The sequence below is a fragment of the Excalfactoria chinensis genome, chromosome 5 (assembly GCF_039878825.1).
Source record: "Excalfactoria chinensis isolate bCotChi1 chromosome 5, bCotChi1.hap2, whole genome shotgun sequence".
Taxonomy (NCBI): domain Eukaryota; kingdom Metazoa; phylum Chordata; class Aves; order Galliformes; family Phasianidae; genus Excalfactoria; species Excalfactoria chinensis.
The window spans coordinates 11,034,911-11,048,927 of record NC_092829.1 but is presented as its reverse complement, the minus strand read 5'-3'; the positions used below and the strand labels follow the sequence as shown (position 1 = coordinate 11,048,927).

The 14,017-nt window shown below is 43.3% G+C and overlaps 1 protein-coding gene across 4 annotated transcripts in view; it reads left to right on the top strand.

Moving 5' to 3' along the window:
- EML1 (EMAP like 1) overlaps positions 1–14,017 on the top strand; it is a 116,401-nt gene that overhangs the window by 35,138 nt on the left and 67,246 nt on the right. Inside the window, exon 1 of one of the 4 annotated variants that reach the window (XM_072337028.1) lies at positions 3,660–3,919. The exons of 2 other annotated variants lie outside the window; for them this stretch is intronic. In XM_072337028.1, coding sequence (XP_072193129.1) covers positions 3,853–3,919 — 67 coding nt within the window. In that variant the 5' untranslated portion in view covers positions 3,660–3,852. Of the gene's footprint in view, positions 1–3,659; positions 3,920–14,017 lie in introns of those variants that run through there. One more of the 4 variants, XM_072337025.1, reaches the window with a different exon arrangement.

Here is a 14,017-nt window from a genome sequence, read left to right as displayed (position 1 = left end):
AATGAGTTACAGAACCAACTCACATGGCAGTGAGCATGGCCTAGCAATCAGATGATTTCCAGCAAGCTCAAGGGGCTCATCAGAAGTTAGTCACAGTAAAATAGATGCTATAATTATATCCACTGATAAATTTTAGTGAAACCAGCACATCTGCTGACAGTGCTAGATGCTTTGCATATTGAAGTTTTCTCTGGTTACAAAATAGGCTCAGTGTGCACAGCAGCTGTCCAAACTTCTCTGATCTATCCTGTGGACATGCATTACAGTGACCTGCAACAAAAACCTTTCATCCTCTGTGCTGAACTGAGCCTTCACCTCTTCTAAATTCTGCAAAGAAGGGCTGGGAGTGCCTGAGCCCACTGGCAGATCTACACAGCATGTTTTGCTGTGGAAACCCAAACCATAGTGTCCGTCCCTCACCAAGTGCCATCTCATACCCTGAATACACTCAGTGAAGGCAGTGGTGTCCTGCACAGATCAAGATGTCAGAGGATGAAAGGTAGCCTGTCAAAGCAATCACCGAATGGCAAAAACATCCTGATGCTGTTGTGTGACAGAGCCAAAGAAATGACCTGGAAAGGAAAGTCACTTCTGAAAAGTTCTTTGTTACTGGTGAGATGGAACATGTTTGTATTCAGCATTTTTTTCTCTCAGCAGTCTTGCTAAATGTAGATAGTATAGGAATAAGAATCAGAGCCAGTGCTATTATTTTAGTGGGCTTTAAAAGGATACTGTAACTCAGCATTGTGATGGGGACAGCTTGCTGTAATGTTACCTGCTACATCGTATTAGAATGCTGTACAATCCTATCCTGTTGAGAGTTATGAATTGTTACAGCTCTGATATGAAAATGCTACAGGATATTTTTCCTATTTATTAGTAATGCAAAGAAATAGGGGGAAAAAAAGGAACAGAAATATATATAACATCGAAATTCTTTGATGCCAGCATATAAATGGGGAGCATAAGCAAGGTTTCTTTGTCCTAAAATTGGAGTATGACCTCCTGAGAATTCTGCTAAGGTTGTATGAAAGCTCTTTTGTTTTCATGAATCAAACAGTTATTTGTGTTATATGATACCAAATATAACGTCACACAGAGTTTCTAACGCTGTCAGCAGTAAGATGTACAAATGTACTACAAAACTCCTCCAAATATATCAGTCCCACTGTGTTGCTTTGGATGCTACACTCACATTTATATCATTTACCTCAGACATGTAGAAATGATTGAAGTTACAGTTCACTAAAGAATAGACTGTAGAGGAAATGCTTTCATTGTTTAGCTCCAACACCAAAATGCCCACTGAAATGTTAGTGAATTCTTCATTTCCATTGTTCCATTGTTCGCGTAGCCAGATATAATTGTTCATTTTGTGCCTTGCAGTGCAGGTTAGTGTAATAAGACTGTAAGAGGTCTAAAAATCATTACAATTAAATTGGTCTTTAAATACTGTTTTCCTTTCTCAGCACTTGCCCTCTGAATATAATGACATCATGACCGCATCAAGAGACCTGAGCTGAGATCATCTTCTGTCCTATCACTGAGATGATTTTCAGCACAGCGAGTTGAAAGTCCTCGCTGTCGGCTTCACAGCACCTTCCCAGCTAATTTCAGTAGGAAACGCATTGTGAGGTTGAGGTATTTTCTCATTCTTCAAGGATGCTGTGCTCAGGTCAGGTTTAGATCACATTTTCTACATGAATTTGAATTTGCTGTCTCTGAAACAGAGCCCCTTTTTGTTCTTTCCTCTGCTGCAAAACACGTTGCAAAAGTTACCGGGTGTTTACTTCTCTATGTTTTGTAACACTCTCATTGACGTCACTATTTGCTACAGGTGTTGTACTTCTGGATATTCTTTTCCATGTGATTCACCTGGTGCTGCAATTGCTGCAGACATTAAAATCACGCACTGCAGTACAGATATCATAGATTTATTTTCCAGACTGCACATCTTAAGGAGGTACGGATGAAGCTAACATTGGTGGTTCTTGGAGAGCACGCTACTTACGTTGAAACTATCTCTAGCCAGTGGAAAATCAGTGCAGCAGGACACGCCTCAGGATGAGGAACTTATCACAGTAATGATGCTTCTAAATGAACTTCTTAATTAAAATTGCTATTAAAAATGAGCTCTGCTTCTCTAGTACTGTACCTCATCTGGAAAAAAAAAATCCCATGCATATGTATGTGTTTGTGTGTGCACATTGTTTTAGAAAAATGTGATATTTTGGAAAAGGTTGATAGATTATGCCTAAGAAGGCTGTGAGAAAACCTAGGGGATCTCTGTTCATTTTAAAGGTGAGAAAGAATCACAGCTGATTTTAAACATAGTATTTTTGAAGTCGTTTTCATTTTTTATTATATTTTATTTTTAACTAAACTACAAACTTCCTTTCTCTTATAGCCTGCAGCTATAAAACACAGTGGTTTCTGTCACGCTGGTTTGGAGATCTCTTCAATTCTACCAATACTGGCAATGGCAATTCAGAAGGGAGCACTTTTCACCCTGCTTTAATGTGGAACTGATATCCCAGCCTAATTTTATAGCATATTTTTGTGTTAGCACTGCTATGGCTCAGTGATTGGTGCAGAGACTCACATATACAGAACTCGGGCCTGTAACTGGATCCATATGATGGAACTGTCATGCAAAAAGCTCCTTAAAGGACTGAGACGCAAAGTCACACTTTAAGTGTTCTGGCATTTTTCAAGTGGAAAGGTGCTACAGAAATGCAACACTTTATTTTTGTCTTGTCTGCAGAGGAGCTTGAAATAAAAATGGCTTTTGATCACTGAACGTGTCAGCATTTCCAGCTCAGAAACCGAAGCCAACTTTTACACTGCCTGATAGTAATAGGACAAGGGGGAATTGCTTTAAACTAAGAGAGGGGAAATTTAGGTTAGATGTTTACTCAGAGGGCAGTGAGGCACCGCTGCCCAGAGAGCTGTGGGTGCCCCATCCCTGGAGGTGCCCAAGGTCGGGCTGGATGCAGCCATGGGCAGCCTGAGCTGGTGGGGGGCAGCCAGCCCATGGCATTGGGTTGGGACTGGGTGGACTCCGAGATCCAGCACTTATTTTCACCTTGTTACTGTAAGAAAACATCAGTCACAGTACTATGGTGACTGCTCTATCCTATGGCCAGAGGAGCTGCCTCTGAAATGAAGACACCGCAGTTCTACGCAGCGGTTGCTCCAGGGGAAGCAAGGGGAGCTTTTAAGCTGGCAGAAGGGGGATGCTGAGGCAGCATCGAACAGACGGGCTGCCCGTGACCGGCCGCCGAACTCCTGCCATACACATTCTGACTTGCAACTCTCCGCATCCCAAACTTCACTCTTCAGCCTCCGGATCGCTTCGGGGCACCCTCCCAGGGACCTCCCGACCACGAACGTGTTTCTCCTCCTAGCCCCGTTCCCTTCGGGGCGCTGCTCAGCAGGGCACACCCCGAGGGGCCCAGCCTACGGGCGGGCCGCAGGAGGCTGCCGAGGAGAAGCGGCCGCAAGACGCCGCTCTCCGCTCGGCTTTCTCCCCGCGCTCTCCTTCATCGGGCGCCTTCCCGCGAGATCCCGCCGGCCGCCCTCTGACGGCGGAGGGGAGATCCCGGGCCGCGGCGGCTCCGGCCGCGCAGCACCCGGCAGCGGGGAGCGCCCCGCCCCGCCCCGCCCCGAGGCCGCCCCCTCTCGCAGCCCCGGCGCGGCCGCCGCCCCATCCGCGGCGGAGTGAATGGGTTGCCATGGCAACTGAGTGAGGCAGGCAGCAGGCCGCCGCGGCCCCCGCCGCCTCCGCTCCTCAGTGCGCGGACGAGGCGGCCGCCGGGACGGGCGAGGGGAGGTCGGCAGCGCGGCGGCAGGATGGAGGACGGCTTCTCCAGCTACAGCAGCCTTTACGACACCTCCTCGCTGCTCCAGTTCTGCAACGGTGAGGGCGAGGCGGCCGCGGGGAGCGGCGAGGTGCCGGCGTCCCGGCGGGGCGGGGGCGGAGGCCGGCGGCGGGGAGAGGGCCTGCAGGCAGGCCTGTCCGCACGGCCCCGGCTGCGCCGCGGGGAGAGCGGGAGGGAGGAAAACTTCGCCCTCAGCCTCCCCGTTACGCAGCTCCGGAGCCGCAGGGAACTTCTGCACCTGGCCCGTAGGAATTCGTGTACGTGTGTGCGCGGATGCGTGAGCGTGTATCCGCTGAGCCGCCGGCACGAGTCGTCACCCATCGCCGTGCGGCACTGCGGAGTGCGTCCACCCAGAGGACGCCCCGAGTGTGTGACCGTGCTGTGTCACACGGCGAGCCCTGAGCCACGCGTATGGCATGCAGCGTCCCGCCGGCCTGGGCAGGTGGCCCTGGGCTCCGTGAGCTGAGGCTGGCAGCCTTCTGAGCAGTGCTGGGGAAGCTGCTCCGCTGTCACCTGGTTCTCCTTTATTTTATTTAATTTTTATTTTTAATAGGCTTTTGACATTTATTTCAGTTAGAGGCTACCTGGTGCGATGTGTGTGGTGGCCTGGAAGGCGAGCTGTTTGGCCCACGGTGACAGCTTGTGGAAAAGACAGAAGGAAGTGAGGAATTTGTCTGTATTATCAGAGGAAATATTTGTGATGCTGGCCTGCGTAGCACTGGGGATTGTGTAGCTGGCTGGTGTTTGCTGTTATTGGGCCGAAAATATATCGAGTGTGCTAAGAGCTGCCGAGAGTTGTTCCTGGAAAACTTAAGAATGAAAATCGCATATTTGGAGACTGGTTACTGCTTTTCAGCAGCAAAATAAGGCGCTTTCCTGATCTCAAATTTCACTGAAAACTGACGTGTGAATCTCTAGTTCCTCCAGGTTTTAGCAGCGCTCTGGCTTTCTGCTATCTGCATAGCTGGAGCCAGGTTAGTATTAAATCGCTTTTATGACAGCAACTGCATCAAACAGCTTGCCTGCCTCTTCTCGTATCTTCATTTTTCCCACATCCCGCAGGATTCTTTTTGCGGTGTGCTGCACGACAGGGCTAGGATTACAGAAGGCAGTGATACGTGTGGACCTTGATGCTGTGGGAGTCATTTTTCAGAATGTGAAGAATTGAGCTGTGCATTGTGTGGGGCTGCAGTATTCTCTGAGCTCTTCCAGAGGGAAAACCATGAGTGTGTACGGGGGTTGTGTGCTAATAACAGATGCCTGTTTTGCCTAAACTTAGTAAATATTTTATTGCAAGTAATTTTTTAACAAGAAAATATGCATCGCATTGATTCATTTCAAACTTCATACTCGAATCCATTTGTAAGCAAGCTGGCTTCCTACCAAAATCCTCGGGCTCTGCTTTTGCTGTGCTCATGGCAGTAGCATACATGTGGGAACAGTGGGAGTAACAGCACTTTCTGAGCAGCTTGAATAAGCGGAGTATCTTATTTCTGAGAACTCACACTTCTTTTGTAACTCTGAGCACATAGTGCTTGCGGTGAAAATACACCGTATATATTTATGTTGCATATAGGTTTGGAAATCTTAGTTAATCCTTAAGTTTTATCCTTGAGAATGAGTTACTGTAGGGATTATTTGCCTGTTTGTCATGTAATTGTCGATGCAGAGCTCAGGAAACTGTTGTTAACTTGAATTATTCTGTGTTTATAAAAGAAAGTGGTTTGATTCAAAGCCTTTCCTTTAATGAGTTAACATTCAGTGAGACTTCATTATACGAGATGAAGCACAAAAGGAGAATGGGGTCTTTGAATAGTGCCTTGAGATGATCAGATATTTTTCATACAGACACATGACCCATAAGGGAAAAAAAATGCAGATGGGGAATACCAGTGAAGGTTTTAGGGTTGAAAGAGGAAAAGAAAACTGCTTTGGAAGGAAGTGGAAAGCTCTTTCAAGTATAAAGAGTACTGTGAAAGATGATGTGGAGCTGTGAGTAGGTCAGGAATAAAGAAGAATCAAACAGAGTGAGCAGGTAATGGGCATTTGAAGAAAAATATGATTTGTGGTGTAGGGCAAAGCAAATTAAAACAGTGTGGATGGTACGCACTTGATTTGTCCATCTTTGTAGGTTGAAAGGTTTTCCCTTCTGAAGAGAGGAAAAAAGGATTAATTCTAGTTTTACAAGTTGTAGTGGAAATGCTAAGTCACAGCCTGAAGCAGTTAATGAGCACCTGGTGGGAAGGCAGGGCCAACCCAGGGGAGCTCAGGTGCATGCAGTGTACCTGAGTGACACTCATTTAAGCACTGGCAGTGGAAGTGAGGGCATCTCTTGCCAGAGATCCCTTCCTACCTGAGGCCTTCCAAAGGTAAGCAGCTATTTTCCTTCATTTCTGCATCTGTGGCTGCTGCATTTGGACTCGTTCTCATTTGCTGTAGCCAAGGACTTTGCCACCCTGATATCATCATCCTATTATAGCATTACACAAGTACAGACATAATGGGAATTCCTGACTGTCTGGACATGAAGAAACAAGAGACTATGTGAAAAGATCGAGGTACAAAGCCAGCGCTCCTGTGAGAATAATACAGACAACCTGTGGGCAGCACAGGTGGCCCGGGCAGTGGGAGCATCTCCACTTGGCACGAGGATGGCTGCATCTTCTCCAGTGTCCCAGTTCTCTCCCTGCTAGAGACAGGTGGTAGCTGCCAAGGGTATGCAGAAGCCTCCCTGCAGAGGGAGGGAGGAGTACAGTGCTGGGAGGTTATGATGGGGTAAGGGAAACAGGATCTTGGTTGTTAGAGGGCCTGGTCAGAGAAGGAAGGGATAATGGGAGAGCAAATTGGGCAAGTTTACCCCGAGCCTTCGTTTTTCTCTAGAAACAGCTCTGGGTTCAGGAGGAGGATTTTCTTTTTTAATATTGTACAGACCTGGTCCACGTGATTGTGTAGTAATGTGTTTTTGTAGCTTACAAAGTGTACAAATATTGTAAATGAAGAAAGACAGGAGAGAAGAAAGAGGCAAAGAAAACATGTTCATTTGGAGCTGCATGTCTAAAATCTAGGACAAATATTTAGCACAGCTAGTTCAAAGACACCTACTTCCTTCAGTGCTTTTGCAGAGCAGTGGGATAGAGTTGGCATTTGAGAACCAGTATGTTAATAGATTCAGATGTCAGTCAGGGATGGCATCAAAGCAAGAAATATGAACTTGCAGTGTGTTTTTTAATCAAGTTATTTCATTCTTTTTCCCTTAGTTGTAGACCCAGAGGAAACAGTATCTGCCTACCTTACCAATGTTTATCATATTAACTAGAAATCTCCCCCTGTGTTTTCAGAGGACAACCTCTTCAGGGCAAAATATTTTGCTAGATGGTATGCCTGTTCTGTTTATTTTAGTGTCTTTGGTTTAAAAAAGTAACTTGTTAGTGCCTATCTAAGGATGGCTCTCAACTCGTATCCCACTTTCTAGGTAATGAACACTTGGTTTGTTTTGCATCACATAGATGGTAACAAGTAATCACCCAAGGTTCATTTGAATTAACTGTGCCAGGTTGTGGGTACCCTCTCTGATGTAACTTTTCTGTAGTTTTTAGATAGAAAGCTGTTATGTTTGTTCACAGACAACCAATATTTTACTAAAGTATTCCTTAGACTGAAGAGTGGAGTACTGGTAAGGCTGTCTAGTGTCAAGCTTTTTAGTAGCTGTGTACAAACTGGTAAAGAAAACCACACTGGGGATGAAATCCTGCAGAACAAGGCACATGCTGGAATGATGTACAGTGCTTATCTTGCCTCCCAGTCACTCTTGCAGCTCAGAAATTCACCTGTAGTGATTGTAAGCATGTTGGGCGCACAGGTGGGGTTTGGGCAGTGGTTTATGGGTCCTCTGATCACAATTCCCTCTCCAGTCATAACTGTAAGTATGGTTTAAGGGATGTGGCCCGCACTACCCTGCTAGCTGTGGGCATTGTATTTGGGGGGGGTCAAATAGAAAAGGTAAAATTTGTGCTTCCTGTGTTCTGCAAGATGCCTGTGTGCATAGCATTTATCGTTGCATTTATAACCATAGCATTTATCGTTGGTTCATTTGCAACCCATAGTATTCCCCACTTGGTTACTGGGGAAATGCTAGCAGTCAAACAGTCATTTCTGCAAACACAGCTGCCTTGCTCAACAGAAATGTCAAGTTTAGAGTATTTGGGAAAAGCAGTAAGGAAATGTAGAACAAATTCTTTCTAAATGGAATTGATTTATCTGCAAAGGATTCTATACTGCTAATTATTTCCTTTAAAGGGCTTACCATCAAAATGATTAGTACAATCATTAGTAGAGAAATGTAGATTTCATGGGAATTTTGAAGTGATTTTAACTGTATCAACATCTATTTTATTCATGTTTTTGCTAGGTAATAGTTTTGACAACTGTCAGTTACTTTCCCCTCCTATTCCCCTAAAGTTAAGATGAGTAGATCATGTGACTGTTCGTGTACTTGACGTTGGTTGGTTGATTTCCAAGTTATCTGAAACTTATCTGTTGCTCCACCCAAATAAATTGAATATATGTACGTTTGCTCTGTAACTCATTTGTCTGCAAGTATAGGAATGCCCTCATGGTGAGGAAATGAACTCCACAAACAGGAAACCTCTATGGATAGTATTATTCAGGCAGTTTTCTTTGACATCTGACTCCTGCACTTCCTCTCCCTGACTTTCCAACATACATCCAGTTACTCTCTTCCTACAGCCGGACCTAAATTGCACAGCAGCGTGTGGATTAGGGCATCAACAATGCTGATCAGAGTCTTGTAGTTTGCAGGTCGCTAGTTCAAAGCCATCAAGGCTAGAACGGGTTGTAATTTGTTTCGCTGTCACCACTCTTAGGAATAATGCAAAGATAAAATAGATTTAATTTGTCTCCTTGGACGAATTAATGTACTGCATGTACAAAAGGATGTTGTTAACATGTTCAAAGTGGCGCTGCAAACATGTTAATCACTTTATTCATGTTTATTTTTGTTTCTCAGTAGCAAATAACAACATGTTAAGGGAGGAGGGCATACCAGGCTTTCTTGTGTTTCATCTCTAGACTTGTTCTTTGCAGGACTGTGGCATGTTTTGGGCTTGTGGAGATAACCTGCATGAAGCTTCTGTCAGTTTTGTAGGACAGTAGAAGACTTTATTAACAAGAACTGCTTGGAGAACACTTTTCCTACTGTTGCAGTTTCTTCTGGCTTTAGTAGGCCCTCAAACATATCACAGGATTGGACCGTATGTTAATGTTTGCTTCATATTTCATATAACTATATAGCACTTTAGAAGCAACTTGATAGAAACTCATCTTAAGCTTGCTTCTATTCTGCAACTGAGGAGAAGGGTGGCATACAGAAACACGTGTTGTGTGTCTAGTAATTGTATGTAAAGTGAACAGTTCACTATGAAATAAAAATAACTTGCTGTAATGGATACTTTCACAATATATATTGTTAGACTCCTGAAGCTCCAACTCTTATTATTAAGATGCTATATAAGTAAAATGAATTTGTTGCTCTATAATTAGCTATGTATTTCCAAATAATGCATTACTAAAAGCTCTTTTTCATCATGAATGGCATCAATTGTAGTTAGTAAAATTGGCAGGAGGGAGGAAGGGTGGCTTTTTAATTTCTTTTTTAGAATAAGGTTTTTCAAAACAAATGAAAATACGGACCAGTCATGGGAGAGTCTTACTGTGTTAGTCTAACCTCAATAGAGAATCTGTGTCAGTGTTAGCAGGATGGGGAGAAACTGCAAGTATCAAGTATTTTTTCATGAATAAAACAACATAGAGAATTGTAAATGAAAGCATTGGGCTCTCAGCAGAAAAACATGCTTTATCTGATCTTCAAGCTTTTTAAAAAATTTAATAGTACTTTACAGAACTGAAGTGTGTGTTTTAAGTTCTAATTAAGAATACCAGAACTCAAATTCTTTTATTGAAGCTTAAACCACGTGCGAACAATTCAAATAAGGATTAAAATTATATTAAGGTACATTATTGAAGAATGAATGCATGAGGAGGAGGAGAATGAGTTCTCCAGTCAGAGACATACATTTTAATAGGCTTTATTCTGACTTCTGTTTTTTCTTTCCATGGAAATTCAAGCTGAAAATTTTAAAGTTTGATGCTGAAGCTCTTTGGTCGAGAGAAGTTTTGCTGTAATGAAGAACCTGTCATTTGATAATTAAAATGATGAGGGAGATGAGAGAGAATAAGTAGGAGTATTGCGTGGAACGGTGTAATGACTGTATTTTTGTGGGGTGTTTTGCTGTTTGCAGATGACACTAATTGGGCAGCCATAAGGTATTGCAACAACTTAGAGGGAGTATGGAGGGGGCTGTGTGTGATGTTGCTCTTCCATGAAACAAAATGAATGTTCATTCATTATATAATTAAAATGTGGATGTAGCTCCCTGAGGTTTTTTTAGGGAGATGGGGTCGGATAATGATATGTTAACATGATTTCTCTAAATTAATTCTTTGGAAAGTAATTAAGTAAGATTGTCCACACTCCATTACTTCCAAAGACTAAAATCTGACATGGTCCGTCATTTTCTTGTCTTGCTTCGAAATGACTGCTTGTTGAATAAATGTAACGTGCCCATTTGAAAACTAGTAAGTGAGGATTCAAACACTGCCTTTAGATGTTGTGGAATATGAAATTACATTTTTTGATATTAAATCCAGAATAAATACCTATAGTAATGGAACAGTTTGCATTTCTTAATAGCATAGATGCTGTGTTTGATTGTAAATGTGGAAACTTCCTACAACCAGAAAAGAACTATTTTTTTTCCTCATTTGTATGTGAAACGTTATTTGTAATCTACTTGTAATTACCTGAGAGTTAGGAGCCCTTCCAGTGCATCAGCCTAAATGAAGCCATAACGTTTGTAGTTTGTAAGGTGCAGAATAGGTGTCTCGCATTTCCCTGGAGGTCTGGGAAGGTTTTTGTACCCTGAAGGCAGCAGCGTTAGGAGCAGCTTTCCCCTCCTGGGGGGAAAATCATCCTGAAACCTGGGAAAGATGCTGACAAACTACCAGCTTCACATTTACGTTTTCTAGAAACAAATACCGTTCTGTTGGTCTTTTCCCTGTCCAGTATTTCACAAACGTGTGAGTCTCGGTAGGAAGAATTCTTCCAGCTCTCAAGTGACAGTGCTGCTTGAGATGGTCTGTGGGGTCTGGCAGGTGGGTTTTCCTTCTGACCTTGAAGTAAGTGTGTTATGTGCAATTCATTGCTTGCGCTGAGTCTGTTGGCCAGGGGTGGCTTCTTGGTCACGAGTGAGGTCTACTGCTAGATGGGTGGTCTGGCCAGCTTGGCTGGGTCACAGGGGGCAATGGGGTCTTTATCTAAACTGTTAAAAACCTTTACAGGCATTAGTGTGTCCTGAGTTGGTGACTGCATTTACATGTTAAAGAGTATCCGTCTTCTTGCTGTACAACTTTGAAATATAGGCCAAAATAATAGGTCAGTGGCAGCCAGGACTTTGCTCAGCTAATGTGAAAAATGAGGCTATCTTTTTTAGGTTCCTAACTGTGAACAGAGAAAATTGGATTGTATTTTAAAATGGAATGCAAGGAGTCTCTGTCCGTGGATTATGTGAGGCCCGGATATTAAGCATATTTAAAATAGCTCAGAGCATAACAAGGTGAACAATGGCTGATGTGTTTTGAGGTGGGAAGTGAAATGCTGCTGCTGTACAGCACATAGGAGTTTGGCTGTGAAATTCAATAGGATGGTGGTTTCCAGCTCTGAAAATGCAAATGACCAAACTCTAGAGGAGTCTGAGAGCACGAGGATTCTTAGAAATGCTGTCCCTTGCAGGAGGAAAATGAAATTGCTCCATTTTAATTTAGATAGCTCTCTGTAATGCCATGTGAGAGACAAATTTGTTTTTTCTTTTTTCTTTTTCCCCCCCTTTTTTGCTAGACAGATTGAGTGTCATCCCTCTGGCAGCTGCTTTTCAGTTTGGAAGCTCGTAATTTCCTGCAGGTTTGGATATTTTAATGAACTAATTAGGGATCCTCTGGGACAAAAGGTTTTATACATACAACTTTTAAGTTAAGCATTTACGTGTTTTGTCTGGCTTGAGGCCTTTCTGTACTAAGAACTGAGAAGAAATCTCTTCTGAGAACTTGCTCTTTTTTTTTGTGCTGTGGCAGATGGGTAGGTGGGGTCAGCTACCCATAGATAAATCTTTGTGTGAATGGTGGGCTGAAGGACCTGAAGCTGAAGGGCAGAAAACTTTTTAAGGGGTTGTTGTAAGATGCCCTAGCTCTGGTATGCTGTATTTGAGCTTTCTGTCTATATCAGCATAAAATGTGTTGCAATAGGAAACAATCTGTAAAGCAAACCCTCTGATGGTGAGGACTTGGCTATCTGTCCCTCTCTGCACTGTGGTGTTCAGTGCCAGGACCAGAGGAGCACAAACTGGACCTCAGGATGTCCTGTCTGACCGTCAGGCAGCACATCTGTGCTGCAGGCATCAGAGCACTGGCTGCCCAGGGACTGTGGAGTCTCCTTCTTGGAGATCTTCAAGAGCCACCAAGGCATGATCCTGGGCACCCTGCTGGCTGCTATTCACTACTGAAAATTAAGGGCTCTTGACTCCTTTGAGGAAATATTAACAGATAGGGCAGAACTAAAATCAAGGCTTCAAGTTTACAGCTGTTCTGCTTCATTGGGTGATCTAAGAACGGTCATTTTGAATGCTGTGGGTATGCTTGCAGCAGACTACCTGGCTATTTTATTATTTAACAGCCCAGTGTTTCCACTCCTGCTTTAAATAAACATGACCCAAATGTTAGTGTTGGTTTGAGGGGATGTTTTTTTCCTATTTGATTATTTACTGTATGCTGTGTTTTGCTTAGATATATTTTTTTAGTGCTTTATCTGAAAGAACAGGTGTGTTGTCAGCACAAGTTTGGAGGAAGAAAAAGTAGTCTTTCAGAACTAATCTTTTAGCTCAGCTATAAATCTGTTATCTGAAATGTATTTCAGTGGTCTTCTATGACCTAGGTGGATTGGTTTTGGATTCTGCAAGCAGTAAACTGAGACACGGGGTTAAACATTCAGAGATAGAGGTGAAAAATGTTTGCTGTTGTGTTAAGAAAACTTCAAAACAGTGAACAGAACAGAATGATTTATTCTCGTGTTGTTTCATTTGAGTTATTTGGGAGATGCCATTCTGTAGCTGTGATTTCTAGGTAGGATGTTGTTGCCAGCACCGTAACCTCTTACACAAAGACATACTCCTGTGTGAATAATAGGCTTGCTTCTAAAATTTGTTTAAAGAGGGAGATTAAATACCAGGGCAACCTACCTTTTTTTTTCTTTCTCTTTTCTTTCCTTCTTTGAATTAAGCTGCTACACGTGGTGAGGTTTATCTGGTTTCTGATGCATATGTATGTAATAAGAAAATCATTCTAACTACTATCTTTGAAGATACATTCAGATATATTCTTCAACTTTTTCAATTAAATAATGCAACATAGCATAGACTGAAGGGAGACTGGATGAGGGGCATGAAAGATGCCAGGCTTGGCTCTTCAGGTGTTATCAGATAAGAGGGTGTACAAGGGTTGCACAGGGGTGAAGGTTAACAGGCCAGAGCCAGGGAAGTTGGGCCATGGTGGGACAATACTCAGGAGGCTGAGGTTCCTATTTTCTGGCAACAGCACCTCAGGCAGATAAGCTAACATGAGCTATGATCAAGTGGAAGGTCTTGCTTCCTCTCCTGCTCTGTGTGGTTTTACCCAGTGAACACTTGACAGACTAATTTGTCAGAGTTAATTTAACATGCTAACCCAACAGCAAAATCTGCGCTGTGTTTGTGTGAGGTACTTTGTTTTTGCTTTTGCTGGGTTAGTTTTCTGCCAGGTCGGAGAATTAAATCAGCTTCAGGAGCAGCAGGAGATAAATTATGGGAATAATGGGTGCTGCAGACTAAATGGGGCTCCTTGATGGGCTCATCTCATACAGAACTGGACTCGTGTTTTGTCCTTGCAGCTGCTCATCGCACCATGTGTTGAATGGCACCAATAAATTAATTCCAGTTACAAAAAGAGATGGGTATCACTTCTACTGCGGCAGA